This window comes from Bubalus kerabau, chromosome 17, assembly GCF_029407905.1.
Source record: "Bubalus kerabau isolate K-KA32 ecotype Philippines breed swamp buffalo chromosome 17, PCC_UOA_SB_1v2, whole genome shotgun sequence".
NCBI lineage: Eukaryota > Metazoa > Chordata > Mammalia > Artiodactyla > Bovidae > Bubalus > Bubalus kerabau.
The window spans coordinates 16,431,745-16,451,829 of NC_073640.1; the positions used below are offsets into that span (position 1 = coordinate 16,431,745).

A 20,085-nucleotide genomic window follows, 5' to 3' on the forward strand; every position below is an offset into this window, starting at 1 on the left:
TACTTGCAGGATTAAGTCACCCTTTGGCTAGAGGACAAAGATCTGGGTCTTGCCAGAGCTGGACCCCTAGAAGGGCAGGCAGCTTGGACCTGTGTGACATGGCCGTGCACAAGGAGGAATTTAGGAGCAGTTTCTGGCAGGAGGGCAAAGGTCCTGGGGCCACAAGGAACTGCTCGCCTGGGGCAGACTCCTAGGTACAGAGAGCCCCTTTGGGGGTGGGGGTATTCTCTCCAGGTCTTTGGCCCCCCTTCACCATCTCGGAGGCTGGGGAAGTCATGTGTTTAAGATGCACATAACTTGTCCCGAAGCAGGAGCACAAGGTGGGCACTGCTTCCTCCCCGGTAGCTCATGAAGGCTGGGTTTCCCAGCTCTCCCCCTGGGCCCCTCTCACTCTGCTTGGGATCCAGTTCTGTGTGCCTGGCCCCCATCCCCACAGCCAGGCGAGATCCCACACCCTCCTGGTGGTTTTGGCTAACCCCTGATGTTAGAGGCCCCTGTCTCGCTGCCCACACCCCCACCCTACCAGCCCCTTCCCAAAAATATGGGGACCACAAAGAGAGAGGTCTCCTGCAAGAGCCAGCACCCCTCCACCTTCTTCCCCTTCTCCAAAGAAACATCCTCTCTGTGCCTGGGTGCCCAGGGTTTGAGTGACACAGGCTGTTGGGTGAACATGCCTGGTTCTTCTCCCAGCCCCCAAGGGACATTTCTTTCCCCCCACAGAGGACCCAGATCCACCAGCTCTGCTCAGACCACACATGTGTTGGGCAACTTGCTTGGGCTGGTTGGAGACCCATCCTTTTTGTGTCCAGACCCGTTTCCATCAGCGGCTGTGGCAGGCACATGCTCTCCCCTCACTGCTGCTGTTGGGATGGACGGGGGACATTAATGCACGTGTCCACGTCTCACGGAGCTGATCTGGGACTTTGTCCAGCTGGGCCCCTGAAGCAGTTGAGGGGCTGCAGGATGGACAAGGCATGGGCAGCGGACCTGCTGAGGGCAACACCAGGGCCCAAGCCCAGGGGCTGGAACGAACACAGCCACAGAGGCCCCCAAGGCCCCACACCCCAGCAGACGGGGCTGGCTCAGCAGCTGCCATGGACAGGCTGTAGCAGCCCAGGGGCGCCCTTCCCATTCTGGCACACCTTCACCTGGCTGTGCAAGACCCTGCAAGAAATGGAGTTTGCCATCAACAAGTGAGGGCTGGCGTGGCTCTCGGCCCTGCTCCATCCTGAGGCTGTGTTGTGGAAGCTTGCCCTCCCCTCTGACCCCAAGCTGGCATGTGCCGACCCCCGCCTGGTGACTCCAAGGCCTGCAGGTGCCAGGAGGCCAAGCCCATCTGTTCTCCTCTTCTCGGCTTCAATGCCTCTCCCAAGAAGTGGCTCCAAGTTCCAGCTCAGTGCCCTTGCCTCCTTCCTGGCCTTGCTCACCTGCCTGTTAATGAGTGAATGAGCGAGCGCAGTGACTAAATGAGCCAGGCAAGGAGCTGTGTGATCACCACCCTCCTCCTGGAACTTCCCTCACCCAGAACTTGGCGCGGAAAAAAAGACAAAAAGACCGTCAGCAGTGCTTATAATTCCAATTCTTAAAAAACAAATTCCCCCAACAAAACACAAAACTCCCCATCCCAAAGCAGCTAAGAGTAACACATTAGCGTTAACAGCAGAGAAAGGCATTAAGTCACACGCGACATCGTGGCTGGCGGCTGACGCGGCCGGAACCCGAGGGGCGGCACAGCTGCTCATCGCCCCACAATAAATAAACACGGCGCCCTCCCATCAGGGAGATGTGAGGGTGAAGTGAAGCACAACGACTGGACAAACACACGCCTGTTATGCCAAAACCTGGCTTAAAAAAAAAATTAACCCACAAGCAGGAATGCTCAGCACACCTGTCAGTAGTGTGGTCTGGAGTGGAGTCGGCCCAGAAGGCCGACGCAGCAGAACCAGGGTGCCCGGACCCCCAGCCTGCCTTCACAGATGCTGGGGAGCCACACCCCTGGTCTTTCCGTATAAAGGGAGCTCAGGGGTGACAGTACCCCACCCCCTAGGCGCACATCCCAGGGAGGCCACCAAGCTCTGGACAGTCACCTGGCCCCTGTGCTCCGCCAGGTCACATTGAGAGCCGGTGGTGGACCACGAGGTAACCCAAGTGCCGCCTCCAGAGTCCCGCGGGAGGAGGCCGAAATCTGCCACGAGGCTGCTGGAGCCCCGTGGAGAGGCAGAGGGCAGTACCCCATGTACATCCAAGAAAACTGAGGCCCCAACAGTCTCACATCAGGCCTTTGGCTTCCTCGGTGACGTTCTGCCTCCAGACGCTGAGCCGGGCCCCCGACGTGTGGACCGTGGCCTAAAAGGATTCGCTTGGTGAGGAGATATCGGTGGATGCTGTGTTGGGAGCTGCAGGCTGGCAGGGTCTCCTGACCAGCATGGGGAAGAGGGCTGGACATCTGGCTGCCTCCACTTCAGCCTCAATGTCCATCCTGGGCCCCCCTAAGCTGCTCTCTCTGGGCCTATCGGACCACATGGGGCCCCAGAGCCCAGACTGGCTGGACTGGCCACGCAGAGGTCACGTGGCCCCTGGGAACCAGCAGCAGCTCAGCTCAGCCCCACCCTGGTGAGAAGATCAGGGGTCATAGGCCGAGGCAGGGCCTAGAGGGAGACTGACCGCGGGTAACACTGCTCCCCAAGTGGGCTCCGTGGAAGACAGAGAGCCCGCTCAGAAACACCAGACGAGCTTCTGGGCCTTGGCTGCCTCCCGGGGAGAACGCTATGGGAACTAAAACAACAAAAGCACAGCCTCTTGTTGGGGGCGGGGGGAGGCCGGGTGTGCCTGCTGGCCCCAGCAGGACTCAGGCGGCCTCCGGAGCAGGTGCAGCTGGGGAGCTGAGGCTGGGCGCCAGGGACAGGTGACGGGGGCGGGGCCAGGGGGCCTCGGCCAGGAGCTGGGAGCACCCCAGACAGCTGCCAGGGCTGTGACCCAGCCCTTGAGGCCTGGGGTGGGGGGGTGCAGCCTCATGGGACACAGATAAGAAGCCCCTGAGGGGTCGAGGGGTCTGCTTACAGATTTCAAGTGTGAGGGTTGGAAAGAGCTAGAGCTTGATTCCAAAACTGATGCAGAACAGGCCTGAGGCTGCACTGCCCACCATCTGCCACAGGAGCCAGCGGACTCCTCGGGCCTCTGCTCGGGCTGGCGTTCAGGGTGGGGTGTACAGACAGGACCTTGGAGATGTTCTGAGTGACAGGGTGTAGCCCCCCCACCCCCCGCCACAACTGCATGTACTGACGGGAGGCCCGGGGTGGCCCAGCTGCCCCTGACCTCTGCTTGGAGCCCCCTGCCCACAGCAGGTGCCAAGGCACCACTGTCCACCAGCTCGAAGGCCCTGCTTCTACAAGCCTCTAGGCCTTCTCTCTCTTCTCCGGGGGAGGGAGCTAGCGCAGGGCTTTAAGGCAACGAGACGTAAGCCCGGAGGTTAGTTTCACGAAAGTCACTTCATCTACAACAACGGAGAAACAGGGAGGCCAAGCACACGTGTCCAGGCCACTGTCCAGAATCTGGTGACAGGACCTGGCCCCTCGGAAGAACGCTGTGCTGCAGACAGCGTTTGGGGAGAAACTTTTCCACCCCATTTCTTAAAAAAATAATTGTCTTTGTAATATCAACCTGACGCGAGACTTAAGTTAAAAAAAAATAATACAAATAAACAAAGGTGAGAAGAAAGGAGGCCCGGTTTGGGAGGAAGCCTGCGGCCTCCTTGGTCTGATGTTCCTGCCTCCACGCTCGAGAGGTATCTGCGGACATCCACCTTCGGGGACTAAATTCGTACCAGGGTTCACCGTGGCCCGGCCGCCCCCTGGGGCAGGGACAGTGGGGGCCCCGGCAGAGCTGCCTCGATGGTAGGACCAAGTTGCTCTCTCAGGGTGGCCTCCTGGTTCTGGTCGCTTACGTCTCCTGGGGAACCACGTGCATGAGCTTCTGGCACAGGACCGTCGTGGAAACTGCCGGGAGGAGAGGGCATTACTCGGGTGCCCTGGCCTGGTGCCTGGGGGTCAGGACTGCACAGGACGTGGGCTCACCCAGCCCTAGTTGTCTGAGTCCCAAGGTTGTAAGAGAAGCCAGGAATTCACGTGTGGGCATCAGGCCCCAGGCCTCCTGCTGGGGGGGCATGGCCTGCTCCCCTGGCTCTCTGCTGGGACTATTACTGGAGGGTGGCGGGGGTGGTCAAGGATCCTAGCAAGGGAGGATCCTAGGAATGGAGGCAGCAAGTAAGCTGCCTCCACCCCTCACCCCAGTTCAGACCCCAGGACCCATAACGGGGTGATGGGCCCGGCTGCCCGCACGCCCACCACAGGCCTCAGAGGGGCTGAAGCAGGCGGATGTGTGTGCTATGGCCTGGGTGAACCCACAGACACTGCACAAGCATCACTAGGGGGGCGTTTCAGGATGGAGGGGCCCTGTGTGTGAGGCACAGCTCACATCATTTCACTGACGGACAGCACCCTGGGCCCCAGGCAGGTGGCCAGCAATTCTGGGACGGCTCCCTGGGGGTGTTTAAGCCCACCCAGGAGCCCGTTGCACTAACAGCGGTCTCGGCGCAGGTCCTGAACAGGCCTGTCAGCGAGTCCCGTGACCACTGTGAGGGATCCCGTTTTCTCCTCCCCTGCTTTTCTAGGTCAGCTGGCTGGCTTTAAGCTGGAGGCAGACGGTGGGGGTGGGGGGTGGGGGGGGGGCGGATTTTGTTACTTGGCAAGAGCAGCCTGGTTTTCTGGAATCCTTTGTTTTGAGATTAGGTGGTGCCAGGCTCAGCGTCTTATCCTGAAATACGTGGGCCAGGTCACCGCCAGACAGGCCCGGCTTAGCCACTGCGGGCCCCTCAGCCAGGACCTCGCACATCCTGATGCTGACCGCCCCCAACCCTGCCAGTGACCCAGGGTGGGGGGCACTGCCCACTGTGCTGCTCCTGGCCACTGGACTGAGGTCAGAGGGGCACAGCCAGGTGGGCGGAACAGACCCTCGGGGGACAGAGGAGGCCCAGCAGGCAGGGAGGGACTCACAGATGCTCTGGAGCAGCCACTTGGGCTTGTCTCTCCACCAGACCCCAAGGAAGTAGACGGGCAGGCCGCTGAGGATGATGGTGAAGCCAATGCCACACTCCACGGGGGTCTTCCAGAAGGAGACGGCAATCAGGAAGAGGCAGGCCAGGATGAAGAACACTGGGAGGGCCAGATGAACCTGCCGGTAGGGGGGGCTGCAGCTGACGCCAGGGAGCCTGGAGTCTCCTCCGTGTGTCTCCTCCCGTCCACACCTGCCACGACCCGGGCACCCCTGGAGCCCTCCCTCCGCCCCTGCTGGAGCTGGCCTTCCCTGGGGCCCACCCGGCCTCTCCCACAGACTCCCAGACAGCCCTCTGCCTGGCTGAGCCTTCTTGATCCAAAAGGGCCACCATACTGCCTGAGCAGCATTTCTGCTGTCTGCCAGGGCCTGAGGTTCCCCCAGGCTGGCCTCCCTGAGCCGCACCAGCCTCTTGAGAAATGGGACCCTGCTGCGTTCTCCATTTACCCAGCTCAGCACTGGGCAGCAGGCAGTAATTACCCAAAGACCAGCGGGAGCCAGCGGGTGAGCAGGAACAAGCAGGCTTCTCAAGGTCAGAGGAGGGTGGACTCCCAGGTTCCCACATCACAAGGAGGGAACCCTGCCCCCCACCCACGGTCGGCTGATGGGGGGTGACACCTCTGGGAAGACCATGGCTACCACTAACAAGCAAGATGTGCCTGCCTTCTCAGAGGGCCCTTGTGGACAGGCTGGACCACAGGTACACAGCCGCTGGGCAGAGAGCCCCACCCACACACAGCCAGGGGCCCAGGGACACTCGTCCCCCTCTGCAAACACTGTGCCTCTTGCCAGGCAGTCTGTCTACACACGGACTCCACCCTCTGTCTACACACTGGCAAGAGACCTGGGGAGAGCAAGGGTCCCATAAGGTCAGCCCAGACTGCCTACACCATGCCTGGCCTAACAGGGACAGCACCCCCCCAACAAGCAGGGAGCCAGGTGGACCAGGGCACTGAGGTCGCCCTGGCGCCCGGGGAACCTGTCCAAGGTAGGAAGGCCGGGCCTGGCCTCTGCAGGACTGCTAGGTGGGGAAGCAGGCAAGAGGCCTGTGTCAGCTGCAGAGGGGCTCCGCCTTCGATCCAACACCACTGTTGGGGGACAGAGCTAATGTGTTCGCCAGGGCCTTGGCAGGTGTGTGGCCCCCTTTGTGCAAAAAAACAGTTGCCCTTAGGGAGCTGCCCCCAGTACCAAGTGGAGGAAAGGGAGAGGCCCTCTCAGGCTAGGTGGACAGGGGGCAGACAGTCTGAATGGACCAATCGAGGACAAAGTCGGGGGACATGTCCTACGCTGCAGCCTGTCGCGGCACCCCCATCCTTGGTCACGCCAGCGCCCGCCCCTCCCCAGACAGCATGGCAATCCTCACTCTTCCCATCCCCTCGGCCAGGCAGCTCAGTGCTGCCCCAGGCTATTCAGTCCCCGTGCCCCGCACCCGCCTGGCATGGCAGCCTTCTTCTGCCCTTCTTCTTTTGGCAGAAGACAAGCTCTAGGAGAGCAGGGCTTTAGGGGGTTATTTGTGATCTTGAATGAACCCCAGCACCTGGAATCACACGCTTGGCTGTCAACAGTCATCGACCGAACTCAGTCCCTCGTCCAGATCAGAAGGTGTTCATGCACTGATCAAGGTGCCCTTGGGGAAGGCGCCCTGAGCCCTGGTCTGCGGAGGGGATAGCATGGACGCCCAGCCCTCACCTTGATGGGCCGCTCCAGCTCCGGTTTCTGGTAGCGAAGCCAGAGCATGCCAGCAATGGCCAGGGCCACGCAGAGCCAGTTGAAGAAGCTGAAGAAGTTGATGACGGAGAAGATGTCTTTGGAGAAGGCGTAGAGCAGGGTCATGATGCACTGCAAGCAGAGGGCAGGCCGTGAACCTCAGGATGAGCTGGGGGAGGGACTACTGCACGCATCCCTTCTTAGCGGAAGAAGTGGTCCGCACCACGCGAGGGCCCTCAGAGCAAAAGGGATGTGCTGATGGCAGGCGGCTAAGGTCCTGGGCTTCACGGAGGTGGCAGAGGCCATGTCTACCCTGGTCGGGAGGTTTGGCTTCAAGTGCCTCTATGCTGATTTCAGATTTTTTTTTTAACAACTACCGTGTATTAATTCTGGAGAAACAAAAAACTACCTTATGCTCTCTGGCATCCAGGGGCGCGTGTGATGAAGGGCACTACACTTGTGCTAACCTGTCTATGTCTCACCTCAGCCTCTGATCCCCAGCCTGGCTGACACCAGGTGGAACCAGCACAGGGGTCCCCAGACAGGGCATGCCCCCCCATCTCAAAGCCCCCAGTGATCCCCAAGGGACACGCCTGTCCTCCACCTGCCAGTGACCCCCTACTTGGAGGGCAGGGACTCACTGTGAACACCAGTGAGGGTACGGGCGTCAGCAGCCGCGGGTGGATCATGGAGAGGATGGAGGGCAGGTGGCCCTCCCGGGCCCCCACGAAGAACAGCCTGTGGACAAGGGGGCGGCGGTCAGCCTCGGCCAAGGGACCCAGGCAGGTGGGGGTAGAGGGGCCTGTGCCGTGGGCCTCGGTGTCCCTTGTGGACGGCTGCTGAGGGGTCCCATCAGCCCCGGCCCAGCAAGGTCCAGATGAACCCACGAGGGTCTGGATGGACAGGGTAGCTGTGTCACCTCTAGGCAGGGATGTGGGTTATTTCCAAGTCACGTGAACATCCTGACGGCTACATTGTTACTCAAAGTAACAAGAAAGAGAACCCTCAGAACTCACGTGAGGAAGCCGTGTGCAGTGTCAACCCATACCCTGTCCTGCTCTGGCCCCACGGGGCCCGCATGACAGAGCCACCCTGGCCGGGCTCACCTGGAGGACGTGAAGAGGGACCCGTTGACGGAGCCGAAGCAGGACAGGCCCACGAAGACGGGGATGATCCAGGACATGACGCCCAAGTGGTAGTTCCCGAAGTCCTGGATGGACATGGACCGTGAGCCCTGCCCCCGAGACACCCCCGCCCTGCAGTCCCTTCCTGAGACACCCCCGGCCCCAGAGTCCCCTTCCTCATCCACACGACCCTCCCTGAGGAGCTCCGTATTTATTCAGATGGTGGACCAGCCTCTGAGGTGGGGCTGGAGGTGTGTAATGGACTCAGCCCCTCAGCTCCAGCACCGCTGAACCAATCTAAAACCGTCCGGGTGGCCTGAGCACCAGCACCATTAAAGCCTCCTGTGGTCCCCATGCGCAGCCAGTACCCTGCACGCCTGGCGGGCCTGGCAAAGCACTGGCTCAACCCCGCCTGGTAGGAGGGTGATTTGCAAAGGAGGGGCCCGTTCTGCTCCTGTCTGAGCTTGGAGGGCAGGGCTGGCATCTTACCACGGCCACGGCCTCCGACGTGAGCATCTGCTCGGGGGTCAGTGTGGTGAAGTAGGCCAGGTTCGTCAGCACATACACCAGGGTGACGATCGGGAGCGAGATGATAATGGCCAGGGGCAGGTTTCTGAGGGGACCGGGCGGGCATGTCAACAAAACAAGGCCCAGCACGGGGCCAGCCGACCCCTCAGTGGCTGAGCCCACACCTCACTGCAGGGGGAGCGGCATGTGGCTGGAAGGCGGTGCATGGGGCAGGGCAGCTGTGCAGACATGGGCCAGCAACCCAGCCCGTATCTGTGAAGTGGGCTAGGAAGCCCTTTCTGTGGGAGTATGCTATTCAAGGTCACACAGCCCCCCGTGAGCCCAACCCCAGGGACCCTCCCTGCACTGCACTGGGCTGGGCCCAAGGATGGGCTCTTGGATACAGCCAGGCTTCTTCCTCCTCTCAGGTGAAAATGATGAAAACACACACCTCTGATCACACACATACCTGTAGGGATTAATCATCTCCTCTGTGACAAAATTCAAGTAATTCCTAGAATTCAGAGAGCAGACTTTTACTAGACATTCCTTTTGTCATTGGAACAAAAGAATGTAGGTCCCATGGGACCCTTCCCGGCTGCCCTGGGCGGGGAGAGGGGACCCCACAACCCCCAGGCCCCTACTGAGACGGCGATGGTCCTGCTCCTCCCCACATGCCCGGGCAGCAGCAGTCTCCGAAGGGTCAACAGTGTCCCTAGAGGTTTATCTGGGGGCCCCCTTCTTGGGGGCCAAGAAGAGCACCAGGGCTGCTATGGGGGCCCCTCTGTGCTTCCTTGGGATGTGAGGGGTCTCCTGTCTCTAGAATCACCACGAACAACCGAGATATGTGGGTTACTGGGCGCTCTGGGGCCTAGGAGTTCTAGAACCTACCATCCCCCGTAGGCAAAGAGGCCGCTGTACAGCGCCAGCACGATGTTTCCCACGTCCAGTTTGGTGCCTTCAAAGGAGGACTTGGGATCCAGATTGGCTACGTCACCTGGCAGAGGACAAGCAGACAGAAAGGAATTCTGGGTTAGACAGCATGGCACCGAGGTCAAGCCACAAGTTCCGGAATGTTCCTGGAGCAAAACATGGTAACAGACAAAAATGCGACAGATTAAATGCACCTGTGAGCCACCCGGGGCAGAGGGCGTGGGGGCCAAGGGAGCTCGGCTCTGCCCTGGGCGTGAGGAATGCAGCCCCCAGGGCCCTCCTCTGGACCCTCAGATGGGACTGGTGGCTCTGCAGACCTGTGCTGAGACTGGGTCTCAGCTGTGCTGAGCACCCCTACCTGTCTGTGCCTGGGGGATAGGACACCCCATGACGTGGCTCTGGGCCAGAGACCTGCTCTCCCCTTCAATGCCAGGAGCCCAGAGCTGTAAACCCAGGCTTCTCATGCCTGCCCCTGGACGCGGCAGACCCAAGGGGCTGTAGCTGGGGAAGGTGGGCTGCTCTTTAACCCAGATGGACATACTGGCTCTTGGACACAAGGGGGCTGGCTTCCCAGCTGACCATTTCTACCCCAAAGAGCCCCGGGTGTCCTGGACTTGTGGCCGCATGGTTCGACCTCTGTCCCACCATCACCTGGCACCTCTGGCTGTGACTCCTGTGTCCTAAAAGGACATGTGTCACTGGATTCAGGGCCCCAGCAAACCAGAGTGGCCTCAGCTCCATTCCTCCCTTTTCCTAAATAAGGCCAAATCCATATTTCATTAGACGTGTCACGGGGGCCCCCCCTCAACCTGGTACAATAGACATGAAACATGGGGGTCTCAGAAGGGTCCTTGGGTACCAGCATGGTGTCTGGCCTGCCTGTTCTGGACTATAACATCGGTGAAATGGCTCCTTAATACCCAGGGCTGGAAAGACTTGCTCCATAATGAGGCGCCAGCCTGACAGTGGGTGCTGACACAGTAGGGGGTCAGCCAGTCCCCATGGGGGGTCAGTTCCTGGCTCCCCAGCTCTAGGGGTGGCAGCGGCACTGATACACACCTCAGCGACCATCACCTTCATGGGAGAGGCTTGCAACAGAAGCAGAGGTGCTGAGGGGAGCAGAGCCAGTGTGCTGGGCACACGGGGCTGGAGGAGCTGAGCGTCAAATCAGGACAGGGACAGTCTCTCACCTACAGGTGAGGGTTTGAGAACAGCTGGCCCAGGTCCCCAGGGGCCAGGCTGAGACAGGACCCCAGGGCTGCCACATGGGTCCCTGTGGCCCACGGCCAGCAGGTCTGCAGGTCCCTCGGGGGATGGGGAGACGGAGGCTGCCACACCACCCCTGGGGCACGACAGGGAGACTCCCATGAACCCCTCCTTCCACCCACCCAACTGAAGCCTGCACTTCCTTCCAGGCAGCACCCATTTCCTCCAATAAGCTCCTTGGGGGAGAGATGGACCCTGAGTGCCTGTTTCTGGGTCCGCATGCCTGCACTCTGTCTGCCCTTCACCTCTAGCCTAAGCTGGGAGATGGACGGGGGATGCGTGAGGCCGCTTCTGCCCACCAGATGAGGCCATGATCTCATGATGAGCATGGGCTCGGAGGCAGCTGGCACCTCACCCAGCCCGCCACCCACATGTGATCCGAGTAGGATGCCTGGGTCCCGAGACTGCCCAGTCACAGGGTGATCAGCAGGGCCGGGGGTGGCGCAGAGAGCTGGACAGTGCACCTCAGCGCAGCACCCAGAGCCCGGCCAGTCCCCACGCAATGTTCTGGAATGTACATCCCTTTACATCTGTCCCACCATCAGGGATACAGAGGCTCAGGCCACCTGCCAGGGGCCCAGCTCTGGGGCCATGAGGCGCCTGCTGCTCTCAGAATTCTGCAGCTGCTCCCGAGAGCCCAGGGGAGCCCCTAGCGGCTCCACCGTGCCCGGTCTGCACAGATCCCGCACCCCCACATGCTTTGCTGCGGCTGCCACTGGCTTCTAGGGCATCAGAGGTCTTTGCCAACAAGGGCTCCTTCCAAGGAGCGAACCTGCCGTTCTCCTCAACCTGTCCCGCTTGCCCACCAGGACACGCCTCCTTGTCTCCTGCGGATTCACGGGCAGCTTCTTTGCACACAGGCTGCGAGACAGACCTCAGTGCATTGCTAGAACTGGCTCCCACCTGAGGCACAACCCTGAAGCGCTGACACTGCCTGCACGTGTGTGCACGTGGGTCCACACCCAGGAACACACACACGTGCACTTGTGGGCTGGAGACACCACTATGCAGAACAGCTTCTGTTTTTGCCAAGGATGAAATTCGAGGCTTGAAATAGAGGCTGGGTTTTCACGTAAGAACCATGGTTTTTAGCCCTGACGTCTGGAAGCTTCTGTTTTCATCAAGGGTTTACTCAGCTCTGTGGACAACAACCAGCCTGGTGTCCTTACATGAAAGCATCATCGCCCCGAGACAGTGGATGGAATTCCTGTCCCCAGAATTTCCTGGATGTACAGGGTGACTTGTAGCCTTGAAACCCCAAGAAAACAGCGGCTCTGCCTGAACTCAGACTGAACAATCTCACTGGGCTGCCCACGCCTCTGAAGGACAGGTGTGGCTGGGCCGTCCTGCGGGGAGCTCCCGGGTTGTCTGGGGTCTCATTTCCTGTCTACAAAGTGTCCAACTCCCCTGGAGCAAAGTGGAGCATCCCAGACCCCGCATCCCCCTGCCGTCACTCCTGGCACAGTGTCGGGGCTGGGGGGAGCTCCGCCGGGAATCTGGCAGCTTTGGGCTCCGACCCACTACTGCAAGCCCCTCTGGACTGCCCCCACCCCCCGTCACCTCCCTCCCGCCGAACTGCCCCAAGTGAACCCACACAGGCCCCCTCAGTGGAGCTCCTGGGTCTGTCCAGCCTCTGTCTGCTGGAGGGCCTCCCAGATCAGGCCTGCAGCTGCACCGGGCACCCAACCAAATGCTGTCCGAACGCTGCCCTCCTCTCCACAGGCGCCTTGGAGCAGGCGCCGGCTCTGCTGGCTCCACACGGCACTTGGCCGGGGCCCCCCAAGACAGGCACAGCTCAGGGGTAACTGTGAGGGGACAGTGGCCCCACCTGCCCATGCCATCCACACATCCCGTCGGGAATGGGGCCCTCAACGCAGCTCTGGAGAGCCAAGGGGGGCCACCCGCCTGTCTCCAGAACAGCAAAAAGCCGAGTGAGGCGGCCAGAGCCCCACGGGTGCGGGCAGCTGCCCGGTGCCAGCGGCCAGTGCAGGGAACAGACACGGGGGAGCCCTTCTGGGAGGGCAGACCCCAGACTCCACACAGTGGTCTCAGCCACCCACCAGCCCCGGCAAGCAGGGGACATGGTGCTGACCAGAGACACACCTGGGGCTGTCATACAGGGTAAGGGTGGGGGTGGGGGCCATCTGGTGGGCGAAAGCGAGTGCCGCTGGACAGGGCACGAGGAGGCTCCCCCAGCAGACACTGCCGGGCAGGATCCGCCCAAGAGCGATGGCAGGTGTCTGGGCCACGTGAGAGGGTTCCCACGGACCCCAAGCTGGAGTGCGAGTCTTGTTTAAACATAGAGCTCCAGGCACCAGACAGACGCGAGAGAGATGACTGTGCCGATCCCCCACCCCTGCCCACGACCATGGAGCGCCCCACTCTGGCTCTGTCCTCACAGGGCCCCCAGGCCCACGAGAGGCAGACAGGAAATTCACCAGGGCGGACAGGTGGGGAGGCCCTTTTGTGGGGCCCGGGGTGTGGGAACTCCAGCAGTTCAGTGGGGTCCCCTGGGCACCCCCTTCTCTGGGGCTTCTCTGCAGGCCTCACAGGGCCGCAGCAAGGTGAAAGCTAGCAGACAGCCACACACTGGCCCCCGGGCAGCTCTGGACACCAGGCAGGCCCGCCTGCCCGCCAGGATCCCTCTGAGAACAAGGGGGATTGGGAGGGGAGTGTTCACAAGGCCCCAGGGAGCCCATTTCAGGAAAAGCAGCCCAAACCCCTGCGTCATGCAGACAGGGCCGTGGGAACCAGCCAAGAGAGCCTGGGGGTGCAGGCGCCCCGCCCTCAGAGGGGCCGTGTGCGCACTGGAACGCGCCAGCCCCTCCGGATCAGAGGACAAAGGCTCGCCAAGGTCTCTGGGTCCCCCTGGGACTGGCCTGGCCTGTCACCCTCACCACGGCTGGGCCTGGGCCCGGGCATGGGAACCCGCAGCCAGTCTGGAGATGGCGGCTGGTGGAAAGCCAGAAAAATCCCAAAGCCTCAGGGTGACCAGGACCCGCCCCTCCTGCCACAGCCCCTAGAACCCCTCCCCGGATGGGAGGCCGACTGTGAGAAAGTCACCCCCTCAACCAGGGCGGGGGATGGTCCACTGTGCTGGAATCTTTCGCTTGGTCCCTCCGTAACTCTTGGGGTTCTACACAGTGGTTGTGTACGTGATGCCAGGTGCTGAACAGGGTACCCCCGACAGTTCATGTCCCCCCTGGAACCTCAGAACATGACGTGCTCTGATAAAGGGTCTCTGCAGATGTAATCAAGGCAAGGATCGCAAGGCGAGACGCCGTGGACTAGGGTGGGCCCCATTCCCCAAGTGTCCTTGTAAGACAGAGACGTGGGGGCCACGTGAGGATGGAGGCCATGTGATGTGGCCACGAACCTGGGAAGCACTAGGCAGGAAGGCTCCTCCTGTCAGCTTCAGAGGGAGCTCGGCCTGGACTGTGGACTGCCGGCCCAAGACTCTGAGACTGAAACTACAGTGTCTGAAGCCCTGTCCGTGTCCTGTGCTGCGGCCACCCCAGGACACTCTGCAAAGCGAGGGCTCAGACGCCGCAGTCTCCACTCTGCAACGCACAGGCATAGTTGGGACGTGAAACAGCCTGGCCGTGGACCCCGCCTCTCCATCACTGGGCCAGCAAGCAGGTCCTTGGCCGCAGGGCTGAGCTCTGCTGAAAGTCAGCTCTGCCCCCTGCTCCATCCACAGACCAGGCATCCCTGGTGGGGGGGGGGGGGGTGTTACTTCTGCAGTGGGCTTGTCAGGGGTCCTCTCTCCTGTTTCCCCACCCTGGGCTGGGCACCTGGGGTCCGGTGCCTGTTCTTTGGCTCTGCCTAAGGGGGTGGGGGGCGAGGACTGGACGGTTCCCACGGCCAGCCTATCTACTGTGTCATCCATCTTTTAAACTCCTGGAGGAGCTGCCGCTGGACATCAAGACTGGTGTGATGATTCAAAGGACCCTCTCCCTACTGCATGGGTAGGCAGATCCGCGAGCACCAACTGTGCCCACTGCACAGGCTGGGAGACCCCCGAGCACCCATAGCGCCCAGCACAGGGCTTTGCCCTGCTGCCGCCGGCCTGCTGCTGACCACCCAGGGCGGGGCTGAGTGGGGGCGGCAGGAAGACAGAGCCAGCTGCCAGGCCTTTGATTTCTTCTGGGCGGGCCTCACAAGCAAAGCATGTGAGCTGCGCTGGCAGACAGAAAGGTCTCAATTAAAAACCATCAAAGAGCACCCGAGGGGGTGAGCCGCCTGCATCCGTCCTCCCACCGCAGCTGTGGTGCCCTGCCTGCATGGGACCTGCTGCTCCGGGCATCAGACGGCCCACCAGGAGCCCGCCCTGTCTTCTGGGGCACGGGTGACTGGGGGAGGACGGAAGCCCAGCCTCGTGGCCCCAGTTAGCAGTCCTGTGTGGTCCTGACCCCTCTAAGACGGCCTGTCACGGGCACCCTGAGTCCTGCACTTGGGTGGCCGGGCCTAGGAGTATCCAAAACATCTCCCCCCGATTTTGAAGAGAGCAGCTCTGCTCACAGGCTGCCCGAGGCACCTGCCCACGACCCAGAGACAGGCCTGGGGCTGCTGCGGCCGCTTATCAGATGAGGATGCGAGGCTCTGGGAGGCACAGGGCTCTGCCTGGAGAGAACAGTCTGAGCCCCAGATCCTCCCGGGATGAGGGTCTCCTCCAGGCCCCACAGCTCCCCCTGCCCCCCAACCACCAGCAGAGCTGCTCAGGGCCTTCCCCACCACCTGCCGACACCGCCCTGGGGCAGGATGCAGGTGGGCTGACCCAAGGGAGCTTATGTCCCTGCACATGGTGACCATCCACAGTGGCCTCCACACCCAGGACTCCTGCTGGGCCCAGTGCCAGGTGAGCTCGCGGGAGCTGCTGTGGGGGGTGTGGGGCGGGGCTGCCTGGTCCCCTCCCATGACCTCCAGCAGGGGCACCCTTTATCTGCAGGGTGACCCCAGCCACCGCATCCACGCACCCACGAGGTCCCACCGTGTGTCCTCTGGGCAGGGCTGGGCTCTAGGGACCCGTCTTCTCTGTACCTCTCCCACCCTCCAATCCGGGAACAGCCTGACCTTGGGCTGAGGGCCTTGCAGGTGCTGTAGGTAAACAGCAAACAGATAAAAGCAAAAACACAAAAAGCTGCCCACGCTTCTCTTCTCGCTCAGCCCTGGTCATCAGGGCTCCACTCCCAACCTTGCCGCTGGGCCTGCTGCTCTCTGTGGCCTCCCCCGGCTGAGCCGTGCCCGCTGGGATCTGAGATAATCTCAGTCTCCCCTTTCCTGAAAAGGCTGGGAGTGGTCTTGAGGGCCCACACGCCCGATCCCCCCACCCCCACTCCCAGCAAGCCTCTCCCACACCTGCAATCTCAGTCCAGGACTGCAGAGTGGTCCCTGGACACACCAACCCTCTCTCCGGCCCTCAGAAAAGCCATCCTGGTCGGGGCTGACCCTCCCCAATCTGAGTTTCCTATTCATGGTCTGGTCCTGGGGAAGGAGGATGAGAAGGAGGGCAACACTGCCTGTGAGTCTCACGGCATCAAGGATGAGGCGACAGAGGCCTGGAACCAGACCTGCTGGCCCCACGCCCCAGCCCCTTCTGCAGCCCTGGGACCCCTGGGCTCCAGGCAGGCCGGTGGGGCCAGGCACTGGGTGAAGGACAGCAGAAACAATGCATGGGCCAGTCTGTGAGACACAGGTCTGCCCTCCAGATGCAGTGCGGCCTGCGGCCATCCGGGCACCATGGTGCTGAGCCCCACGTGAAGGGTCCTGGCCCTCCTGCCAACGTTCAGCTCGGGACCCTGGGGCAGCCACCGGAGCGGAGATCAGGTGGCTGTCATGGGGAAAGGGTGGTTTCCACAAAGTCCTCTAGAAGGGAGGGGACCATCTGGAGGAAAACCCGTAGACAGGAATTCTGCAGACGCTGCATTGCTTCCCAGGTTCAGAAAGGAATGGCTTCAGGGGGAGGATGTTTTCGACGGCAACAGAATTATAAACACGTTATGTATTCAAGCTGAACAAAAGCTCTTTGCTATCCCTGCTGAAATCTGTTTTCACAGAAGTCCAGTCCCCCTGCATTCCTCGTCAGTCTGCATCTTATCACACCAGCCAAGCGAATCTCCCTCAGCAAGTCCTCCTCCTTGGGAGACATGACACAGTTCCCAGCAGGACAGGCTGGTGGCACAGGAGGGGTTTCTTCTCCCACCTGTAGGTTCCCAACGTAAGCTCCAGACGGCAGGGAGTCCCCTCCACCCTGACCACCTCCCTCAGAGCCGTCACCCCCTTGACACCTGGAGCCTGGCCTGGCCAGCGTGCTCCAGACACAGTCTTGTCTTCAGGAAAATGCTGGGGCGTGAGATCCCAGGAAGCCAGGGGACACAGACTGGTCTCCCACCTCCTGCTCCCGACTCTATCAGCACCCAGATGCAGAGTGAGGCTCCAGGGTCCCTCCTTACACACGGGGCTGGGGTGGGGACAGCCCTGCGGGGCCACTGACCTGCGGCAGCTGAGCAGATGGCCAGCCCGGCCTACCATCCAGCTGTGCCTCTGTTCACCGAGACACCCTCCTTCAGAAACGGGATTGACTCCACCTGCCCCTGCCCCCCCCGGATAAGCTCTGTGGGCCACCTATCATGCCACGTGGGTGGCCATCGTGGGAGGGGTGGGGATGGTGGGCGGGCATCCACATGGCACCGGGGGCCCTGCAGAGGGCTGGGGGCACGTTCTCAAGTGGAAGACCCACCAGCACTGGCAACAACACCTCTTGGGCACACTCCTGACACGGCAGGTGCATCACCAAGCTCTCCCCTCGACCCCGCGTCACCACCACGCCCGCCCTGTGTGGACAGGGGACCGTGGTCTGCGTGGTGGCCCCATTTCTCCCCTTGCTCCAGGACTGACAACTAGCCGGTGACCACATTCACTGGGCCTACCTCAGCATCAGCGCTTCTCCTGGGACCACCCGACCCACTGACTCTAGTGAATCCCCTTAGCCAAGGGGGTGAATCTGGGGCCAGGTGTCCAGAGACAGCGCCCCCACCCTAGGCGCACTCACCCTTCCCGATCTGGATGAAGCCGAGCAGGATGATCAAGGCCAGCGCCAGCAGCTTGGCAGCGGCAAAGGCGTCCTGGACGCGGGTGGCGGCCTTCACGCTGTAACAGTTCACGGCCGTGAGTAGCACTGTGGAGACAGGGCAGCGAGTGAGTGCTGTGGAAACGCGGGCAGAGGGGCAGGCACTCCCCAGCCCCTTTCCTGGGTCTGACCATCTGGACTCTAGAAGGGAGGGAACCCCAGGCCACAGGCTGAGCACAGGTGCCCCCAGGCTGCCATAAGGGAAGGTTTCCTGATGGACAGATTTCAACCTCCCATGGGGAATCAAAACACCTCCACCCGCACCTGAGTCCCTCCAGGGGGCGCCCTTGAGAAGCACAAGCTGCCACAGTGGGGGTGGGGGGTGTGTGTGCACGCAGTCACTTTTCTGCTCCCACCTGACACTTCAGCACAATTTATCTGACACCCTAACCTCTCAAGGGGGGAACCCTCTCTTCAGAGGGTCCTCGTAGGATCCCCTGGGGACACAGAGGATGAGGCCTAAGCCTGACAAGTCGGCAAGGGGGAGGGTGCAGGGAGGGGCTGAAGGAGACGTACAGTTGGGGGTCCCAGTGGTTAGACCAGAGAACCAGCGCCAACTCTGCTGCTGGTGTCGAGGCAGGTACTGAAGACCCCACCCCAAGGCAGTCCCCGCGGTGGGGTGGAGATGTGGGGCGGGGGCACAGGGCAGGCAAGCTGGGCTCCACAAACTCAACAACACAGGCAGGCCCCACCTGGGACCCGGGGAGACCCCACACCTGAGCAGGGGCAGGGGCTGAGTGCTCAGGGGCCTGGCGAGCTGGCGTGAAGGCAGCCAACTCTGTAAACTCAAAAGCAAATAGAATGAGATGAAAAGGAAGGAAGGAACCAGCCCTGCCGGTGCCCTCCTCCACCACATCCCTTGTGGATGAGATGAAAACAAATGAACCAACCAGCCCCCAACACCCATGCCTTCTCTACTGCGTCCCCCGTGGAAACATGCCTGGCGTGATGGCCCTAGGGGTGGCTCTGCCTCATGCTGCTGCTGACACCAGCTGCCCAGGGGGGTGGCCAGGGCGCAGGTAGGGCCTTTTATGCTGGGCGGGCTGGCAGTCAAACATTAACCGGACAGCCTGGACCCATGGGAAGGACATCTGTCCACCACGCCCCGCACACAGCGCTTCTCTAGACAGAACCAACCTGGGCTGGCAGGTGCCACGTGGCTCCCTCCCCAGCTAAATTATTTACATGTACTTTTACAAAGTGAGAGAAAGGCCCCCAAAGAAATAAATCCACGCTAATTAACTAAATGAGACACAACAGTCCAGGTGGGTGAAAGACAGGAAATGGCCCCTTGAGCTCTGGTTAGGACCAGCCCCTACCCACAGCTTCTCTCTCGGAAATTAACTGATAGCGTAATACCACCCTCCCTGTCCTTTTCTCTTTGCTGCGCTGAGCCTGGCTCATGCAATGGCTGATCAGGACTGTCTGCCACACGCCAGAAAGTAGAGGTTAAAATCTGCCTTAAAACCAGTTGCCTTTGGCCCCTGCTCCTAAACTGAAACCTTCAGATGTCCCCACACCAGGCATGACAGTGGAGGGCTGTGACAAATGGACCCGGAGTGGCCCTCCCTCATGGGGACCCTGGCCGGGCCCCCAGGGCTCCCAGTTGGTGGTCCTGCACTTGTCAGAGGCTGGTGGTGGACAGCCGCCTCAGGGCGGTGGGGCCCATGTGAGGCCTTGAGAACGTGGGGGCAGAGTCCCCCCACGGCCCCAGAGGGGGCCCCCCAGGGCACCAAAGCTGTCTTCAGCGGCAGGAGCTGAGCCCTGGCTGGGAGAGGCTCAAGGCTCAGATGAAGGGGCCGACATGTGCAAGGGGCAAACAGCACCAGTGACCCTCAGCGTGTGGCTCGGGGGTGGACACACACTCAGTCCAGGCCCTCCAGGTCAGCCCCAACACAGCTGTCCTGTATTATGCACATCAGCACTGCCACTCCCAGCACAGAAGAGGAGCCAGAGGCTTAGAAAGGACCCCTGTTTTCCGTGACAGGGCCAGACCTGGGACTCTGGGGCCCCTCTGATACACATACCCCCACTGTGGGTGGGGAGAGGTGGAGCAGCAGGGAATTCCTTCTCCTGAGCATCCAGGATGGTGCAACCCACCATGTGGCTGGGACCCAGGGTGAGGGGCCCTGGGAGGGCAAGCCCAGGTGCCCTCCCACCAGTGGCCCGAGGAGCCTGGACAGAGCAGAGAGCGGGGAAGGGTTGGGGGAGGAGAGACCTTTCCAGGCAGTCCTATATTTCCTTAGGTGGAAAGGAAAAACCCTGAGGCTTTGGTTTCCGCATGCAGCAAGAGGCTGGAGGATTGCATCA

The 20,085-nt window shown here is 61.4% G+C and overlaps 1 protein-coding gene across 3 annotated transcripts in view; it reads right to left on the minus strand.

Moving 5' to 3' along the window:
* Positions 1-1,552: 1,552 nt before the first annotated feature.
* SLC7A5 (solute carrier family 7 member 5) overlaps positions 1,553-20,085 on the minus strand; it is a 28,802-nt gene continuing 10,269 nt past the window's right edge. For 2 of the 3 annotated variants that reach the window (XM_055552607.1, XM_055552609.1), the window contains 9 exons: positions 17,698-17,823; positions 9,339-9,444; positions 8,917-8,961; positions 8,430-8,553; positions 7,923-8,026; positions 7,458-7,554; positions 6,799-6,948; positions 5,052-5,229; positions 1,553-3,995 (listed from right to left, as the gene is read on the minus strand). In XM_055552607.1, the coding sequence (XP_055408582.1) occupies positions 3,940-3,995; positions 5,052-5,229; positions 6,799-6,948; positions 7,458-7,554; positions 7,923-8,026; positions 8,430-8,553; positions 8,917-8,961; positions 9,339-9,444; positions 17,698-17,823 (986 nt within the window). In that variant the 3' untranslated portion in view covers positions 1,553-3,939. The remainder of the gene's footprint in view (positions 3,996-5,051; positions 5,230-6,798; positions 6,949-7,457; positions 7,555-7,922; positions 8,027-8,429; positions 8,554-8,916; positions 8,962-9,338; positions 9,445-17,697; positions 17,824-20,085) is intronic. The other variant, XR_008704074.1, reaches the window with a different exon arrangement.